The sequence below is a fragment of the Diabrotica virgifera genome, chromosome 6, assembly GCF_917563875.1.
Source record: "Diabrotica virgifera virgifera chromosome 6, PGI_DIABVI_V3a".
In the NCBI taxonomy this organism is placed as follows: domain Eukaryota; kingdom Metazoa; phylum Arthropoda; class Insecta; order Coleoptera; family Chrysomelidae; genus Diabrotica; species Diabrotica virgifera.
This window is the reverse complement of record NC_065448.1, coordinates 220,437,795-220,458,814: the sequence shown is the minus strand read 5'-3', so window position 1 is coordinate 220,458,814 and position 21,020 is coordinate 220,437,795. Positions and strand designations below refer to the sequence as shown.

The following is a 21,020-nucleotide window of genomic DNA, read 5'->3' as shown; positions in this document are numbered from 1 at the left end:
TTTGTGTAATTAAGAGATGGAGCATTACACTTAGTGTGGCAAAACTTTCTGCGTTTGCTATAATAATGTATTTAGACGTTTGAAACATCTAATATTTTCGCACTACCTGATATTTTCAGTGGCGGATAGACGGGGAGGGAAAATGGGGAAATTCCTCCTCCCCCACAAGATCCAAAATTAAAGAAAAAATTGTTGAAACATAAAAATATATTTCTGGACCTCGGAGATATACACTATGTCATTTCGAGCAACTGTGTTTACAACAAAGTTTAGAGCACTTACGATGTTAATAAAAATCTTATATATCCCATAATTGGTTGAAAAACAATAATATGACCATATTTTAATGATAATACATATAACCAATATATATAATGTATATAATATATATAATGTATATAACAATATATATAATGTATATAACCAATTTGTATAATCCACCTAATAAAATAAGTGGATTAAAGGAACTTGTTCAAAATAACACCATGTCGACATAGTGTAGTTTACCTCCGCGGTCCAGATTTGTTGACATGAAACTTAAACCACAGAAAGATAAATTAAACCAATAGACTTGCTAATTAGGAAAATTAAGGTAACTTAATGCGTATAAGTTATTTTTTAATGTTTTTTATGTAGTTTGGGTTTAACTTTTTTAAGTCTTTTTGTTGGTGTTTCATTGGAAGTCCCAAGGCAAATGTCTAGAACCGCCACTGGATATTTTATTTATAACCTGAGATCTGATAAATAGCACAAGTATCATTCATTTTTGTAAATATACCGTAACATTTTTTTACTTGTACATTTAAAATCGAACTGATTAATACCATTCCAAATGATTAACAAAAAAAGATGTTCTCTTTCAAGTTCATGTACAGGGTTTCTCATTATATTTTGACCCCCACTTATTTTCCTTAATTTCGGGAATACAAAAAAAAGTTTCAAATAAAAGTTGTATTATTTTATCTGTACCGACCAACAGTGTAGCAACAGACCAAATTTTGTATACAGGGAGTGCCCAATAAAATGCATCTTCAATATTTCAAATGTTTTGAGTAGCCCTGCATTTCCTGATTACAAATATATAACATAGTGTAGCATTAGTTTTGTTCTATAATGGCGTATGGTACTATATACTATACTAAGATAAGAAAAAAATATATTTAGAAAGTGAACAAAATTAATGACTTACAATACTACATTTAAGATATAATACAATACTACATTTAAGATTACAGTAGATGCTCAAATTGCCCTCTATTGTTATCAATGCACAAGTAATATCTTCGTCTCAAATTTTCTAATGCGTCAGATATTGTGTTATTATGACCATTTAAATTTTCAATTTCCGCGCGAACTTTTGCCGTGATAGTGTTAATATTTGTATTTGAATCAAAATACACTTTTTCTTTTAAAAACCCCCATAAAAAGCTATCACATGGTGTTAAGTCGGGACTATTTGCCATGCAATGGTACCCTTATTGCCGATCCACACATTAAATTATTTAAATGTTCTTGAACGGCTATGACATTATGTGACGGTGCTCCATCTTGTTGCCATATCATACTATTGAATTGATTTTGTGTATAATTTTGATTTAATAACTCATCCACTTCTGTAATGACTGTGTCCAAATATGATTCCCCAGTTAATTTATAATCATAAAACAATGGTCCAACTATTTTGTTTTGAAATATTCCGCACCACCCATTTATTGATTTTCTTCCTGACTTTTTTATTTGCTTAATTTTTCTTTTTCTATTATTTTTCTGTTCCCACGAATACCTATTTCTTCTGTTAAAAATGCCTAAAGTTGAAAAATTTGATTCATCTGTCCATAAAATGTTAAGAACTGTAAACGCTTTCTCTTATGAACATCGGTAAGTTCTTGTACCGGTAATATTTTGTACGGCTTATAGTTGTGCTTTTTTAAAACTCTATATATCGTCGCACGGCTTTTCTCTAATGCATTAGTAGCATTGTTTAGACTAGTTTCGGAATTTTCTAAAATAAAAATGTTATTATGGATTTAATCTATTATTTAAGTATTTAATTTTTATCTTCAAAGTAAAGCAAAGTATTAAGATCTTCATCATCATTTCCTACGAGAGTACGTTTCTTCCGTTCAAACATTTTTTCATTTATGACATGACGATAAATATATAAAAATGTATTTGCAGAAGGAGTCTGTCGATCTGGATAAATCAGCCTATATTCTCTTCTTGCCGCTTGCTTGTTTTTATTATTTTTTACATAAATTGAGAATATATCTACTTTTTCATCTGCAGTATACGCTCTGAGCTTCGCTGGTGGCGCTCCTAGCGGATTACTAATTCAACTTTCACCGGTAATTTTTAAATTTATTATTTAATTGTTATCGCTTAATATTTACAACGCAAAAAAGTAATTAAATTGTAATCGATTTTTTTTTAATTTTGCTAATCATTTTGACGTTCTATTGATAAAATATGAATTTCTTACTTCGGATACTTTCACAATTATCGTGTAGATGGCGCTAATATTATTATATTAATTTATAATTACATATTACGGAACATTAAAAAAACTTAAATTCAGTATTTAAAACGTAAGTATATTTAAGGTAAAAATATATACCACAGCTTTGACCAACTAATATTTTTTATAATTAATGTTTTTAATTATAATTTTAAATTAATCACTTTGACATTTATGTCAAATTTCCGGTAAACGTTTAGAGACTTGCCACTACTGGCGCTCACGAATTTGTAAATATCCCCTCTACGTACGAGCTCACAGCGTATAACCCAGGTATTTTTATATCAATGGTATAACCCATTTCGGTATGAGGACTGACAGTTTATAATAAATTAATAATTGTTTCATTTTGAAATGTCAGTTGCATAGCCTATGGTTACCCTTTTGTAGTACCATACGCCATTATAGAATAAAACTAATGCTACACTATGTTATATATTTGTAATCAGGAAATGCAGGGCTACTCAAAACTACAAAAAAAATACAGGGTGTCCCATTTGAAATATTTGGGATGCATTTTATTGGGCACTCCCTGTATACAAAATTTGGTCTGTTGCTACACTGTTGGTCGATACAGACAAAATAATACAACTTTTATTTGAAACTTTTTTTGTATTCCCGAAATTAAGGAAAATAAGTGGAGGTCAAAATATAATGAGAAACCCTGTACAGTTTCATAAGAGAAGGTAAGCAAACAGTTCATCAAAGATATCCGCAGTTATATAAGAGACACATTCATTATTTTAGTATTTGCTCGGGGCTACGTCCATTGATAATGGGCTTCCAAAAAACACGTGGGAGTGGTACACAAACAATATATTTGTCGCGTATTGTGCCCGAAATACTGCAGATTTTGATATTTGATGGTGGTCTGTACGTCTCGGTTCTTCTTCATTCTTCCGAGGATTTCCTCACTTGTGACTCAGTAAATCCATGTGATTGATGTGATCTTCAGTAATCTCCGATAGAGCCACGCACATCTTAAATACTTCTAAACTTCTACATATATCTTTGTTCAACGTTCACACCATAAAAATACCGAGAGAGAGAGAATTGTGGCTCTTGAAGAAACTCCTCATCCGGTTGAAGGTGGAAGCTGTTTCGATGCGTCTCTTATCTCCTGGTTGTTGTCATTTATTATGGTGCCAGGGTAGTTTTAGTGCTTCATTGTTTCTGCTGGGGTATGGTTGACCTCCTGTTATCGTTTTCTTGCTAATTATCAAGAGCTTTGTGTTCTTTACATCCATATTGAGTCCATATTGACTGTAGTACGTGATTTTGTTCATAAAAATGTTCCCGTGAATCTCTTTCCTCTGATTGTTTCAGTTCAGATGATCCTGATATGCTATACAGTCGAGCCCGCTTATTAGAATACCTGTTACAGGAATATCCCGCTTTAAGGAATAGAAATTTGAGGTCCCGAAACGTTTCTACTAGCCACCAATGATCGGTTATTAGAATATCCCGGTTATAGGAATACTCTTGCTTGGTAGGAAGGCTATTCCATTAAGCGGGTTTGACTGTATACTACTGTATCTCCTCTAATACTAACAAAATTTTTAAACTTGACCACTTTGGATGTATCCTTAAAATAAAGTATTTCCAGCCAATAACCATCTTTATTAATAATCGTTTGTCCTTTTTGTTACTGTTTAATTTGTTATATTTAATGAGTCATCTTTGGTGTACATGTTTTTGTGATAAGACATTTGTGTTTATTCTTATTAGTTTATAAATACTTTGTGACAACTAACGGTATGATAAGAATAAATCTATAAAATATTTTAATTTTGGTTTTATTCCTCCATTAGTGCTTGTGAGAGTCCATGACTCAACTCCGTACAGCAGTATTGGGAAGATATAACATCGTAGAACCTGATCTTTATCGGTATTGATAAATCATGACATTTGAATAGCTTAGCCATTTTTTTTAAATATAAATCTTGCTTCCTCTACATCTGATTTCTAGGGAATGGTAATAGTTCCAATTTTCATTAACTTTCAATTAAAGGTAGGTGTAGGTTCAAGTGTGCTCGATATTTGAACGAGCACTAAAGACGACAAGTACTATAATAAAGGAATAAATATTAAAGAAAATAAGGACAATGTTTTCAAAATAATATTTATTGACAAAACTATCATTATACATTTTAAAACAGCAGAAGTTTGTAAGTATGTGACTGCAGCAGAAATAAACATCATTCAATGACACTAAATACTTAAATCTTAACTAAGAGTCTCACAGGTTCAGACCGTATCATTTGAGCGTATGACTTAACATGTGATCTTGTTCAGTTTTTTAATAAATTATTAACGGTTTTAAATGAAAGACGAAAATTCTAAAAATCAGCCATTTACACTTAAATTGTTAATGATTAAAAGTATGCGAAAAAAATTTAGATGAATTTGCACAACTTTTGTTATTTTACCCAGATAGAACCTATAAGTGTTAAAACAAAGTATAGCGACTGTCAATAAAGTAGCAGGCAGTAAGACTTAATGGAGTATCTGTGTATTTTTGAAAGGGTCTAAAAGAGGAAAGGTTGATGTGTTATGGTAAATAATGAGTAGGATATATGGGGAAGAAAGGATGTGAAGTGAAAAGCTGACGAAAAAAAGACGAAAAAGAAGCGATTGCCAACAAACACCCGTTAAGTCAAACTATCAAACGTAAAATCCTACTTACAACAAATTATTTAATTTTCACGGATATTAACTAATGTTAGAAAGAATTTACGTATAATACACACACCCCTTACCGCTTCTCATTATTTTTACTAGCTAAGTATTTGACGGCGTATCTGGAGATCCGACAACGTCGATGATTTCGCTGGTGCTAATTTTAGCTTCGACTTCACTATTTGACGACAACTGCGGAGGAATGGCCAACGTCTACAAAAAAAAAACAGTTTAGTCTTGTTACCTTTACTGTAAGGTCATAGAGAGTACGAAATGTTAAAACAATGACACGTTATTCCTTTTTTATCTTCAAATAATTATCTTATACCTAATCCGTCAGCTAGGCAAAAACCGTTAAAAAGTGAGCCCAGCGTTCTTTATATAAAATTGGCGCCCAACGTGGGGCTTCAAGTTAACAAATATACGTTAAGGGTCATTTAGACGGGCCACTAAAATTGCATATTTTCGGCAATATTTAGTGGAAATATTGCTCAGCGATATTTGTAAAAACAGAAATATTTACGTATGCCCTGTCAACAATAATAAAAAATATTTACTGCAATATTTCCAGCCATGCTTGTTGCATTATATATCCGTTTTAGACGAAAAATACCCTTGAAGTATTCTCGAGACGAATGATTACACTATCAATACCCGTTTCTGGTATATCCCGAGATGAAATAAATTGAATTGCTTCATACGCAAACCAATTTACAATTTTGCCACATTGACTTCCACTTTTCTTTTGAATTACCTTTTTGTGTTCATTTTTCGCATATGTCCTTAAACTTCTGAATTTTTATAAGTTTCGTCCGGTGTTACATTGAATTCTTGCATAGGCGTAACCAGGGGGGTTTTGGGGGTTATAACCCCCCCCCCATTGGGATGTACTTTGAGCTCTATACGCTTAACACCATGGTCTTCCAGTAGTTGTAACCCCCCCCCCCTTTCAGGTAGTTGTAACCCCCCCCTTAGGATCATCCTGGTTACGCCTGGAATTCTTGTGAAATGGCCGTCCAACTATTTTTCTTTGCATTTCTGTCTTTGTATGATGTATTTTCTACATCCCACAACTCTAGACTTAAATGTACTGCATTAATAAAACTCATTCTGTTTTCATTTGACCACGTATTCATTTTTTCTTTGTATGTTTTGACAAAACCAAATTAAATTTCTACAGAATAGCCGAGCAACATGCAAGATTTTCCACAGTAGTCGGAACTTATCGGCAACGCATCAGCCACTAACTGCAATAGTGTTCAAATACCAGCAATATTTCGGCCACATGGCTCGGCCCTACGCCGATATTTTCATTAGATGCTGCAATGTTGCCAGCAACATACCGAATATATATTGCCGGCAACATATTGCTTTAAAAACTAGCCCGTTTAAACGCCCCTTAACTTAAAGAAATTACGAATTAAATAACTATTTGAAGACAATAAATAAAAAATTACTGTTTATAACGTTACAAAACATTCAAATGTACTTAAAACTGTTTTTTTGTTATTTAGATTGAAAAACTTAATCTTTACATGATTTGCCTGAAAATTTCACCCTAAGTACTATACTTTACCTTTCCTGGATTTAGGGCCTCGTATTGGTGTCTTAGAGACTGTAATTCGTATTCACACGTTGCTAAAGCTCCTTTGATTTCCATTAATAGAACCATGTCGCTCCGGAGTTCATTGAAATGCTGACATATCTCCTCTGATGGGGTAGGATTTAATTCTAAAACGTATAATACATCAAGCTAAAGTTTTACTTTAATAAAATTAAAATAAGATTAAAAATAAAACTTTTTGGGACCAAGTTTTCCGGTAACACCTTCGTGGTTTCTAAAATTTGCAAAGCAACGAATGCTGGAGCGAAAAAATATACTAATTATAATATTTTTGCTAACCCATATCTTGAAACGGTAGATAAGACTGTAGCTGAAAAGCTTCATGTTACATGGAATGTTGGGTATTGTGGAGCTTAAAATATGCTCAAAATTTCAAAGCGATGGGTAGTTTTTTTTTATTTGTTGATCCCAAATTAATTTTTTTGCAATAATATTAAGTCAAAAAATGATGAAGTTAGAGTAATTCTACGGATAGCTACGGATGAAAGAAGGATTAATCTCTCAATATTGTCAAAAATAAATAGTGATAACAGTAGAAGACTTCTACAGACAACTCTATGAAACAAGTGAATCTGATGAAAGACGCCCTTTACCAAAAATAGAGAATCAAGGCTCAGAATTAATGCCGAACGTAACTATTGGCGAAATTACAAATGTGCTTCAAATGATGAAGAACAATAAATCGCCAGAATAGGTGAAGATAAAATAATAATGACTGAAAGCCTAAAATTAGGAGGAAATAAACTTAATGGCGTTTGCTAAATTGTTCAGTAAATGTCTGTGCGAAGCGATAACACCGACGCAGTGGAACAACGCGGAAATCATCTTACTTCATAAGAAGGGAGATATCAGCGACCTTAGAAACTACCGCCCCATTAGCTTGTTGTCACAAGTATATAAGTTATTCACAAGAGTTATTACCAACAGGCGAGGAAGTAAGTTGGATTTCTATCAGCCAAGAGAGCAAGCAGGTTTTAGAGCAGGATATGACACGAATGATCATTTACAAGTAATTAAGAACTTAATAGAAAAGAGTGTTGAATATAACAAGCCATTAGTCCTGATATTTATTGACTACGAAAAGGCTTTAGATACAAGAAGTGGTCAAAAAATGTTAAAAGCTTTTAACAGTGCCGTATCGACCATCACTATATAAACATGATCAAATACATCTATCAAAATGCGACAGCAAGCGTCAAACTGGCAGATAAAAAGACCAACACATTTAAAATAAAACGGGGAGTGCGACAGGGAGGCACAATTTCGCCAAAATTGTTTACATTTATAGAGCATATGCTTAGAAACGAAAATCGAAGTGAAAGAGGAATTATTAATGTCAACGGAGAAATACTTAGGTCATTTGAGGTTCGCTGACGATATTGTTTTTTTTTTGCCGACAGCATCGATGATGCAGTATCGCAATTGGAGGAACTATACCTAGCCTCCCTACAAGTCGGATTAAAAATCAACCACACAAAAACACGAATCATGACAAATCTTGTTTTAAGCGAAAAGATTTCAGTAAATGGCACGCATATTGAAAAAACCACCTTTTATAAGTACTTAGGGCATGAACAGATAATCAAACGTGCGAACTAAGCCGCCGCATAATACTCATTCACGGTGGCATTCGGCAAGCTGAGCTATATCCTTAAGTCAGAACTGAATATGGGTCTCAAAACAAAGTCTTTGATCAGTGCGTGTTGCCAGTACTTACATACGGTGTAGAAACCTAACGGTAACCAAGAAAATAAGAAATAAAATTTGTGTTACCCAAAGAGCTATGGAACCCTCGATGTTAGGCATTTCTAGTAGGGATCGGATTACGAACGAGGAAATAAGACGGAGTACAGGAGTGACAGATGCCATAGAAAGAATTATGACCCTTACGTGGAACTGTACGTGGCACGTACCTAGAATGTCGGATAACAGATGGACACAGCGAATAATACATTGGAGACCAAGACAAGAAGCATATAGGAGTAGAGGTAGTCCGCCAACAAGATGGTCTGATGACATAAAACGAAAAAGACCAACGCATTTAAAATAAAACGGGGAATGCGACAGGGAGACACAATTTCGCCAAAATTGTTTACAACATTTATAGAGCATAATATGCTTAAAAACGCAAATCTGAGTGAAAGAGGAATTGAGACGCTCAGAGCAACAGTGGCCTAACCCCAAAAACTAAGTTTTGAGATAAATGCAATCTTTGCATTTGTGTTTACACCATGCTTATGGGATGGCGCTACAAATTATGCAGAGCCATTTATTAAAATATAGAGGTAGGTTGTGTAGACCCTTGTTAATCGGAAGATTTAATGTTGCTGCTTTTATTGATATATTAATCTAAAAATGATCAATCTGTGGGTTAGGCCACTGTTGCTCTGAGCGCTTCAATTAATGTCAACGGAGAAATACTTAGGTCATTTGAGGTTCGCTGACGATATTGGTTTTTCTTGCCGACAGCATCGATGATGCAGTATAGCAACTGGAGAAACTATACCTAGCCTCCCTACAAGTCGGATTAAAAATCAACCACACAAAAACACGAATCATGACAAATCTTGTTTTAAGCGAAAATATTTCAGTAAATGGCACGCATATTGAAAAAACCACCTTTTATAAGTACTTAGGGCATGAACAGATAATCAAACGTGCGAACTAAGCCGCCGCATAATACTCATTCACGGTGGCATTCGGCAAGCTGAGCTATATCCTTAAGTCAGAACTGCCTATGTGTCTCAAAAAAAAAAGTCTTTGATCAGTGCGTGTTGCCAGTACTTACATACGGTGTAGAAACCTAACAGTAACCAAGAAAATAAGAAATAAAATTTGTGTTACCCAAAGAGCTATGGAACCCTCGATGTTAGGCATTTCTAGTAGGGATCGGATTACGAACGAGGAAATAAGATGGAGAACAGGAGTGACAGATGCCATAGAAAGAATTATGATCCTTAAGTGGAAATGGGCTGGACACATAGCTAGAATGTCGGATAACCGATGGACACAGCTAATAATACACTGGAGACCAAGACAAGAAGCATATCGGAGTAGAGGTCGTCCGCCAACAAGATGGTCTGATGACATAAAACGGATCGACAAAAATACATGGAAAAGACTGAGGGAGACCTATACCCAGCAGTGGATAAATCCCGGTTGAATAGAATAGAAATATGCTTTATTGTCACTGAAAATTTTTACAATTTTATGGACAAAATATATACATATATACAGTCAACAGAAAAATAATATCAATAACAAATAACAACTACAATTTACTAAAATTAGATAAATCGTCAATATACAGTACGAGGTCTGGCTATTAAATATCGAGACTGCTTATGAAAAAGAGTTTTATTTTAAAAATTATTCTACAATCGAATGCTCTCCTTCAATATATTCCCCTTCCCTCGCCACACACCGTTCCGTTCGTTTTTTCCATTGGTCAAAGCAATGCTGGAAGTCTTCTTTTGTTAGAGCTTTTAGGAGCTCCGCCGTTTTTCGCTTCACCTCTTCCATCGACTCGAACCGGATTCCTTTTAAGGCAGACTTGATCTTCGGAAACAGGAAAAAGTCACAGGGTGCTACATCAGGCAAGTACGGCGGGTGTTCGAGCACTGGAATGCCTCTAGCGGCTAAATAACGCTTCACAAGACAGAGCGTTATGGGCAGGTGCGTTGTCCTGGTGCAAGATCCACGACTTGTTTTTCCACAACTCCGGCCGTTTCTTACGAATTCGCTCTCGCAGCGTTGCCAAAACTTTCAAATAGTAAGTTTGGTTTACAGTTTGACCCTCTGGAACCCATTCAGTCATTACGATGCCGTTAATGTCGAAAAAAAAAACGATTAGCATTGTTTTAAATTTTGATTTCGACATCCTTGCTTTTTTCATTCTTGGCGATGCAGAAGTTTTCCAGTGCATGGATTGTCGCTTAGTTTCAACATCGTATTTGAATATCCAGGGTTCATCGCAAGTGATGATGTTTTCCATTAATTCAGGCTCTTCATGTAACCAAGAAAATCTGAGCAGATCTGTTGACGGACGAGCTTTTGGTCAGGGGTCAAATTTTTTGGGACCAACTTCGCACAGACTTTCTTTATGTTCAATTCGTCATGTAAAATTTTTCCGACAGTTTCTTTATCGGCGTTTACAGTCTCAGCAATCATTCGAATGCTCATACGACGATCTCCGCGCACAATTTCATTTATTTTGGTCACTGTTTGCGGAGTTGAAACAGAGACAGGTCGACCTGAACGTTGGTCATCTTCGGCGCTCTCTCGGCCTTCAGAAAATCGTTAATACCATTCGAAAACACGCGCACGAGATAGAGAATTTTCACCATACGCCTCTTTCAACAAATTATAGCACTCAGTCGGAGTTTTTTTTAATTTAACGAGAAATTTCACATTAATCCGTTGCTCATGTTTTTCGTCACACATTGTTATCGGCACGAGAAAAAAACACGTTCTTTTCTAACCTCTACAGAAAAAATACTACTGCAGCGACAAAAACGTGTTTTCGTACTGGAAGAGTAGACACTTCCAGCTATCCAATGCTGCATTCGTTTCCCATTCTTCCCCTCTAGGACGCCCTCTGCGCGCGCAGTCTCGTTATTTAACAGCCAGACCTCGTATATAAGCTATGAAAGCAAAGACAAAAACAATTTATTGCAAAATTTATATAAATTGCAAATCTGTACAGTGGAGGTAAACAGTCGTATATCCGCAATGTATACATTTGCAAGAAAGCGCAAAACATACAGACTAGTCAATAAACTATAAAAAAAATTTATATCCATTACATCGAATTCAACATTATTGGTATATTATAATATGTAAATGCAAATCTATTACTGGGTATTAGTATTGTTAAGAAATTATTTACCTGATGTATAACAATGGGAGTTACGACTTTTTACCTCTATGTCTTTAAATAGATAATATGCAAAATAAAAATCGTAAGTGATTACAAAAATAGTATATTCCGTATTTAACAATGCAAAAACCAAATCACAATGTTTGGAACAAAAAAGAACTCCTGTTTTTCATTATCCCGTTTTAACACCCTCAAAATACCATTTAATATAAAAATGAAGCTACGATTGTTTACCACTACCGCATACGAAAGCATACTATCTAATATACGCACGTATTTATGGAGTTGCTATGGATATACTACTGTTTACCTCAACTGACTAATGGAGTTGCTATTGTTTCTAAACGCCTTATGTAGGCAACTAATAACGTGGATGTACGATTTTTTGCCACAATATGCTATGAAAATCTGACAACAAGAGCGTGGTATTAACTCCATTTCGGCAAAAAGTGGAGTTACGACTGTTTACCTCCACGGTACAGAAATGGAACATACTTACAACAAATAAAATACAACATTAGGAACTGACAAGTTTAAGCTACTGCGCATGAAACCCAATTTTCTTAGTTATTCATTAAGAAATTCTTCTATTGAATAATATGGTCTTTTAGATAGATAGGTTTTGTCCTTTTACGGAACTTTGGGAAAGATGTTGCAGATTTAAGTTGTAACGGGAGATGGTTGTAAAGTTTTTTTGCGTAATATAATATATGTAACAAACTAAGTTATCAATCGAAGTAGCGCAGAAAACGACAATAAATATCGCCTCCGTACCACAAGATTGACAACAAGTGGAATACTTTGGAATACAATCTGGTGGTACGGAGGCGATATTTATTGTCGTTTTTCTGCGCTACTTCGATTGATAACTTAGTTTGTTTTTCGGTAGATGGCCCTAGTTCATCCGTGACATTTCTTTCTTTGCAATTCGGGAAGGCCTAAGCTATGGTAAATGGTTAAAGCGGAGAGAAGAGGATATGGGTTTACTGATGAGGGGAAAAATACCTCCGAAACCGGTATAGACTCTTCCTGCACTCTCCGCTTTAACCAGAGTATTATGCAGCTGCTGCATTTTCGTTTTGCAAAGAAATTGAGAATGTTTATACATTTATAATATATGTAGATTTCTTTACTAACTCAGTGGATGGGATCCGTAAATAAATATCAAAGATTGAATTTCTGGTGGAGTAAAGAATAATGATGATGATATTATAGTTAGCGATTAGTGTAGATATTATACTTACCTAATCCCATATCTTGAAGAATTTGTTCAACCCCTTTGGATTTTTTCTGCCCGACGTTCGCGGGCAATTTCATCCGCTGAGATCTCAACGAGACGCCGCTGTTCTTATAATCTGGAAATTTGATGCCCGCGCTTTCTATAGCCTGCAAAATATGCTATTGAGGCAAGTTGATTACATTAGAAAGGTTTTCACATCGAGTCTATTAGATGTTAAAAAAAATTAAAATATTAAATTACAATGTCCAAACGTTAGGTGTATGTATCAAACAAAAAGCAATGTGTACAAGATAATATCGAAATCTTCTTCAAGCGCTATCTCCTCGACGGAAGTCGACAATCATCATAGCTATTCTGACTACAAAGACGGCTGCTCTGAAAAGTTCATTTGATGTACGTCAGTACCATTCTCTCAGGTTGCGCAGCCATGATATTCTACGTCTCCCTATAATTCTTTTCCCTTGGATATTTCCCTGCATAATCATTTGGAGTAAGTCGAGTCTTTTTCCATGTGCAATATGTCCGAGATGAGGAAAGCAGCAGGACCAGACGACATTATAAATGAGTTCTTCAAGAAAGGGGGAGAGGAACTAGCCCACAGAATCCACAAGCTGATAGAACGAATGTGGGAAGAAGAACGCATGCCGAACGACTGGAATTGCGGTCTGATAACACCAATCCCTAAAAAAGGCGACAAGACGAAATGCACTAACTACAGGGGAATCACGCTATTAAATACAATGTACAAAATATTAACTAATTTGATCAGACAAAGAATAGAAAAAGAAACGAGAACAAAAATAGGTGAATACCAACAAGGATTCAGAGAAGATAAGTCAACAATAGATGCAATACACATTGTAACGCAAATCGTCGAAAAAAGTTGAGCACAGAATAGATCTACATATACTGTTTATTGACTACAAGCAAGCCTTTGACAGTGTAATAAGGGAGGAGCTAATTAATGATATGAATCAACTAGGCATTCAAGAAAAACTAGTAAGTCTCACGAAAATGACGATGAAGGAATTCAAGGCACGAATCTTAACAAGGGAAGGCCCGTCAGATGCCTAACATTATTTAACATTGCCATAGAGGGGGCAGTAAGAGCAGCCAAAATTATGGGAACTATTATCAAATCTTCAGCCCAACTGATGGCGTATGCAGACGATATTGCACTGGTTACTAGAGATTTAAAAACATGCATGCAGAATATAATATTAATACTAGATAAAGAAGAGAGGGCTATTAATAAACCAAACGAAATACCTCAAGTGCTCAAGAGAGAATACGAACATCGAGAAAGAAATTAAGCTTGTTGCATATACATTTGAAAGAGTACACCTTTTCAAATACTTGGGAGTGATGGTGAATGGCAGAAATGATAGAACGGATGAAATAAATGAACGCATCCTACTGAGTAATAAAACCTACTGGAACTACCAAAAATTCTTGAAAGAAAAGCACATTAGTAAGACAACCAAATTAAAAATTTACAAGACTGCAATCAGGCCAGTGATCACCTATGGTGCAGAGACGATGTGCCTAACACAAAAAGATGAAATGAGGTTAGAAATCTTAGAGAGAAAGATAATTCGACGAATAATGGGAACGGTGAGGATAAGGGTACGCGAATTTAGAAGATTAACCAATGAAGAAATTAAAGAAGTCATCCAGGGTGAAGACATAATTAAGTTCGTGAAAGCGCAAAGGCTCAGGTGGCTGGAGACCAACAACAAAGAGACCAAAGGGAAGACCCAAAACAAGATGGAGAGATCAAGTCTTAGGAGACATAAAGAAGCTGAGAATCTACAATTGGAAGGAGCGTTGTAAGGACCGGAAAGAATGGAGGAAAGTTGTAGACAAAGCCAAGACACACACGCTGCTATAATAATAAAAGACAACAGCGGACTGATTCTCCGCAATAAATGAATCAGAGAGCCTAAAAGGGCGGCAAACACTCCGCCAGGAGTGAATAAGCCATGATGATGATGATGAATATATCTGAGATATTCCAATTTTCTTGTTTTAATTGTATTTAAGATTTCAATTCCTTAATTCATCCTTCTTAGAACCTCTTTGTTTGTGACATGTTCTGTCCACGATATTTTCAGAATTCTTCTATACAGTCACAATTCGAATGATTCCAGTTTTTTCATCGATGTCGCATTCAAGGTCCAAGCTTGCATTCCATAAAACAAAGTCGAGAAAACGTAGCACCTACCCAACGTAACTCTTAGCTCCAACTTCAAATCTCTTGTGCGGAGCACTTTTCACATTTTGTTAAAATTTGCTCTAGCCTCTTCTATTCTGATTTCCTGGAAGTAATCACCTGTGGAGTTGATCATTGTTCCAAGATATGCATATTGGTCTACTCGTTCAACAATTGGTTCTGTTTATGAAGAAATTCTCGTTATTTCTTTGAGTTTTCGGTATTCTCATAAATTGTGTCTCCTTGACGTTCACCATTAGACTGTATTCTTGTCTAAACTCCGCTATTCTGGTCACCAGCCTCTGAAGATCCCCAATATTTTCGGCTACGATGACAGAGTCATCCGCATATCTAATGTTGTTAATGGGAATTCCATTCACCATTATTCCAGCTGCTTCACCCTCGAGATCTTTTTTAGGATCTCTTCTGAGTAGGTATTAAAAAGGATTGGCGACAGAGGCACCCCTGTCTCACCCCACGTCTAATTTCTATTTTCTCTAACAACTCTTCGTTAAGACATACTTCTGTTCACTGCTTATAGTATCTAATATCTATGTCCAGTTTATTATATATTCGGTTGAGGATGACTTTTAACTTTAATACATGGGACATCAAGCTAAATGTATGGTACTCTCTGCATTCTCTTGCGTTTTTCTTTTTGAGGAGACAAATAAAGATCGAGAACAGTCTTTGGGTAATATGCCTGAGCTATTTTGGTTCAAGAGTGTAACTAAAATATCAATGTGCTGCTCAACCACAACTTTTATTATTTTGATTGGAAGCATGTCAGGTCCAGCGCTTTTCCCGCTCTTCATTGTTTTTAATGTGTGTAAAATTTCTTCTTTTGTAATATCTGGACCTATTTCTTCTGAAGTAAGTTATATGTGTTCCAGATCTCTTCTTTCATCGTCAAACAGTTTGTCGATGTATTCTGGCCTGAAATGGCAATACATACATGGATTTAACTGATACCGAAAGATGACCCCATTCTGTAAATAATTTTTAAAAGAAATTTACCAGTAGTATTATTTTAAGAAAAATAAAATGAGAAATCTCATTTCTTATTGGATGACTAATCTTATTGAACAACTTTATAGTAAGCATTATTTTATAAGTTCAATAAAAATATAAAAAAGTTCAATAAAAAGTTGAAGGATATACAACAATATCTTTGCCAAAAGTCAGAAGAGAAGTCAATAAAACCACTAAATACATCATTAAGGATCAAAATAGTGTTAAGTTTTAACACATGAAAAATTGATTATTTCTATAAAGCAAACATTGAAGAATGTTTAAGCCACAAGGTCATCATCTCAAGAAATTGATAAAGCTTGGAGAACATTTTAAAAGTTGGTTTGAAAGCAGTCTTTGTTCCTCTTGTGTGATAACTTCAATAGTTTTAGTGTATTAAAAATGTTAATAGAAAAATATAATGAATCAAAAAAATAGCGAAGAGGTACAAGTGATGCAAAAAACAAATAAGTAAGTATGTATAAAAAAACTTACATTTGTATCGACTCTGGAAGGTCTCGCCGGATTGGCAATTTTCTTCTTGGGCAGTTTCTTGTCATTCCTCCTGGGAGTATCATTCTGACTGTCAGCCTGGCTAATGAGTTTCTGTAAGTCCTGAGTCTTCCTTTCCCTCTCCTTCTTGCGCGCTTCTATCTTTTTCAGTTCTCCCAGTAGAAACTGTTCTTCTTCTATCTGCTCGGGTTTCCTTTCATACAATTTCTTCAATTGTTCTTTTCTTCTTCGTTCGTGGTCTGCATCGTATGTGTAAATTTTCTTTTCTCCATTCAGTTTGGATAAAATTCCACAAATTTTGTAGTATCTTTGTTTTAAATCTTCTACAGATCTTTTTGGGTATTTTTCAGTATCATATCTGTCAGCCATGACAATAAATCTTAGATCGAATCTCTTGGCAAGGTCTATTAAGTGATCAGTTTCTTCTTTTGTCCAGTTATCACATTTTAAATGAGTGTTGTATTCTTGTTCGGTATACTTAACTACCTCGATCACCTAGAAAATGGCACAAAGAATAAAAAAATAAGTGATACAGTTGCTAGAAAGCATTAAATGCTATTGGTCAAGTCAATGAAGAGTGCAAACATATTCACCTTATTAAACTTAGCAAATGGATATTCCTTTGGTTCATCCGATGGCCTTCTCCAGTGGTAAAAAGTTGCATTATCTGATCGACCTGGATTAGTAAAAGGCATCCATTTCCACTTTCTGGGCTTCCTCATTCCCAATTTGATTTTCGTCTGTTTATAACCATTGTTACCAACTAAAAATTAGCTACAAATTAACCTACATATATGAGCAGATGGAACATTTTACACAAGAAATTACTGCGATAAAAATTACAAAATTAGATTTAAAGTAAGAATGATTCTATTATGCTGATTATACCTGGTTTATAGCAGGTAGCATTAGAGTGGACATAGATAAATTGATTTATGGCAATACTCCACAGAATGTTCAATATATTTTAGGCACTCCACTGGCCCGTGATGCACAACAACAATATCAACAAAAGGAAGAGTAACAAAAGTTACTAATGGAGTGACTTATATTATCCATTCTGTGAATCTCCAAAACCAGGGGAATGTGCCTTTATATCTCCATATACTATCCATAAAACAAAGGTCAACATAAGGATTTTACATGCAAATGTGCAATCATTACGGAATAATAAGTAGATGAACTGGACGCTTTTTCAGCCAAATTGGATTCAGTTGGAGAAGGAACATGTATGTTTGTTAGGGATAATTTTAATTGTAATGTGTTAGAGTGTAACGTGAATTTTAACTTAGAAAAATGTATTGAATACTGTATGATTATTATAACACCTTGGCTGCATTTACAGATATTTATAAACTTACGTTGAGTGCATTACGAGACATATTATTATGTCCCGTATACCCCATTTGCCACCATGCTTTACACAGCCAACTGTTAATGTTAACGAGGTCTATTTGTCCTGTAATTCAGCCAAGGTGTTAAAGAAGTTAAATGTAGGTATCATATGTTTAACAGTGGCGACTCGTGGTAATTTAAGGAGGGTGTTCAATTAAAGAATGTAATTATACAAACGGTGAATAAGTGCCGCGGCGAAAAATTTTTGGGGCCTCGTCATAAGATGTTCTGTAAAATGAAACCTATCTTTGACCCGATTAGCCAGGATGTCACACACTTTTTTTGTTTTGTGCAGAATATGATACCTACTGAATGATGGCGCTTCTTCGGTAGTGAAGGTGGAGGCAGAAGTTACGAATATTGAAATGGCTTTGTCAAAACTGTTTAAAAATCCGTTTATTTTAACGGCATCCAAAGACCAAGATTGAAATTATAGTTTTATTCTTTGAAAATACTAAACATGGAAAACAAAATAAAGAATGTAGTTTATCACACCCACATAATCACGAAGTTTTTCTATATTGTTCAACTTTAAAACAATGTTTAAACTTTTTGTTTCTTATTGCACATTCTTGTACCAAGTTTATCTCCGGCCAAGTTAGTCCATTCTTTTTATAAGAAGTCGATTTTCAAAACTATTTGCATTTTCTTTTATAAACTTCACTGAATAAGGCTTCATCCTAAAAAAACTACCTACCAATATTGTATTTAATAAAATCCCACAACAGAAAATGCCAAACTGTGAATCGAAACGCTCCGCCCCTGTCTCTGGCGGACAGTGCAGTGCACAAATCGTCAATGTTTTAAGATAGGAGAATCACTGGTTCACGGATTTAAGAGCTCTCGTTCTTCTATAGGGTTACTGTATAGTCGCTGGGTTCAATTTGAATTCTGCACTTATCACGTGCATCTAGCATAGCGGTGTTGTGCAAATAAATTATGAGATTAATAAATACAGTTATATTTTAATGATACTATGATATTTATGAGATTTAAGAAAAAATATTTTAATGATATGTATGAGATTTTTAAAAATATGTATTTTAATGAAATTTTATTGGGTGTTCACTGCACAAGTGAACCAATGGAGAAACTGCCCCTGTGTTTATATTTTCCTTGAAATTATTATCGGAGTATAAGTTACAACATGTATTATCCAATCTATTCTAATCTTCAAAAAAGGGGACTCGAACCTACCAGAAAATTATCAGCCAGTTTCACTGCTGCCAATTATTAAGAAAATTGTGGAAAAGTACATGGAACTACAAATACTAGATTTTTTGAGGTCAATGGTATGTTTTCTGAATATCAATTGAGTTTTAGCAAAATTAAAGATACAGTTTTAGGTATTTTAAATCTCATATTGTATATTACAGGGTAATTTTAACTCAATCCTTTTGGGGGACTTAGTAAGGTTTTCAACTGGATCAGCCACGAAATCCTCCAGCAAAAATTACAAAAATACAACTTTTATTCCGAGAGTACTAATCTCAAAAAATCATGTCTGAAAGAAAAGGTGCAGGTTGTGAGTGTTGAAGGGGTATTGTCGGGAGAGAGTGAAGCCTAACAAATAGTTCTAAACCACACAAGGGCTAAAACCAAAATTGTGCACTGAGAGCAGCACCAAAAAAGCATTCCTTTTTATTACTGGATTGGCCCCAATGATTATACAAGAAAACCATTGTGGACATTCTGAAATCCTGTGACTTGGGTGATAATTGCAAGTGTGAGAGAATAAACACTAGAAGAGACATATTGCAGCTCATTCAAATTAGCAGACCCAATGGAAGACCAACCTAGGTATTTATGTTCTAAAATATCAACTGACTATTAACCATTTTATGAATCTGAAGAAGCAGGGGAAGGTGCTAGGTTCTGGCAGGAAAGCTCTAGGACCGGGTGCACTACACTAATCTACTACAAAGTCACCTACTTACTTGTATCAGAAGAAAATAACGGAGGGGCATCTTTATTATCATTATACAATAATGCAAACACTTCCCTGTGCATTCCTTCTGGTCGTTTTGACACCTTGGGGCCCGTAGAAGCCCTTTTCTTCAGTTTATCATTCCCCAAAAAGGTTTCTCTTGTCACTTCTGGAGTGGAGGGTCTCTCCAACTCCATGATATCTCTAACGTCTGCCATTCCTGCGTATTTATTCACTTATGTTTCTGTTAAATCCTCAAAATGCTTTTTAAGAAAATAGTTCTACACGTTTTTATTTTTTTATTTTACTGGCTAACAAAACAAACTTGTAAGCCATAATTTTTAGTTTGACATTGACAGAACTGACAGTGACAGAAGTCAATGCTTTCGCCATCTTTGGGGGACTTCATATGTTCAGTAACTAGATCACAGATGGCGGAACTAATTTGCAAATAATTTATTTGAATCTTTTAATTTTATGTAATATAAAAACATAAAACATTAATTCACTAATCAAATAAATAATTTTTAACGGCTTAAAACCTTTCGCTTTACCCCTTTTCCTATTAGATCAAAAGCTGAACAAAATTTTATCAAAGGGTATTACAGAAAACCTTGCATGATTTAGTCGCTTTGAAAATTATACCATAGATGGCGGAACAGATATTTTTAATTCTTAAACGATAGGCCAGGTCCGTATTATGCATTTTGATATAAAAAAATATATTTACTAATAAATTATCAGTAAATATCTCTGTCAGCGTCATATATATAATTGAATTAACAAAAACACCAATATATTTTTTACACTGTTTATTTGTACTGAAATGTAACTTGCAATATTTAGTAACTAACTTCATACTGTCTATGTGCGCGTAGTTCATATTTTCGTTTTTATATAAATTCTTATATTCTCTGTGATATCGCTTTTGTAGTAAAAATACTATATGGGCCATTCCACGAACATACGCCTGTTTTGGATTACTTCGACAACGAATATTTTACTGTGCAACATAAGAAGTACGA

The 21,020-nt window shown here is 34.8% G+C and overlaps 1 protein-coding gene across 2 annotated transcripts; it reads right to left on the bottom strand.

The window, feature by feature from the left end:
• Positions 1-4,620: 4,620 nt before the first annotated feature.
• On the bottom strand, positions 4,621-20,358 carry LOC126886712 (DNA methyltransferase 1-associated protein 1). 2 transcript variants are annotated; one of them, XM_050653714.1, is made up of 6 exons: positions 20,006-20,358; positions 17,267-17,436; positions 16,656-17,168; positions 12,942-13,095; positions 6,771-6,925; positions 4,621-5,407 (listed from the first exon to the last, which is right to left on the bottom strand). In XM_050653714.1, the coding sequence occupies exons 1-6, from the start codon at positions 20,211-20,213 to the stop codon at positions 5,297-5,299; spliced, it is 1,311 nt and encodes a 436-aa protein (XP_050509671.1). In that variant the 5' UTR covers positions 20,214-20,358; the 3' UTR covers positions 4,621-5,296. The 2 variants fall into 2 exon arrangements, with proteins under 2 accessions (XP_050509671.1, XP_050509672.1); XM_050653715.1 differs by having other exon boundaries at positions 12,942-13,083.
• Positions 20,359-21,020: the final 662 nt, after the last annotated feature.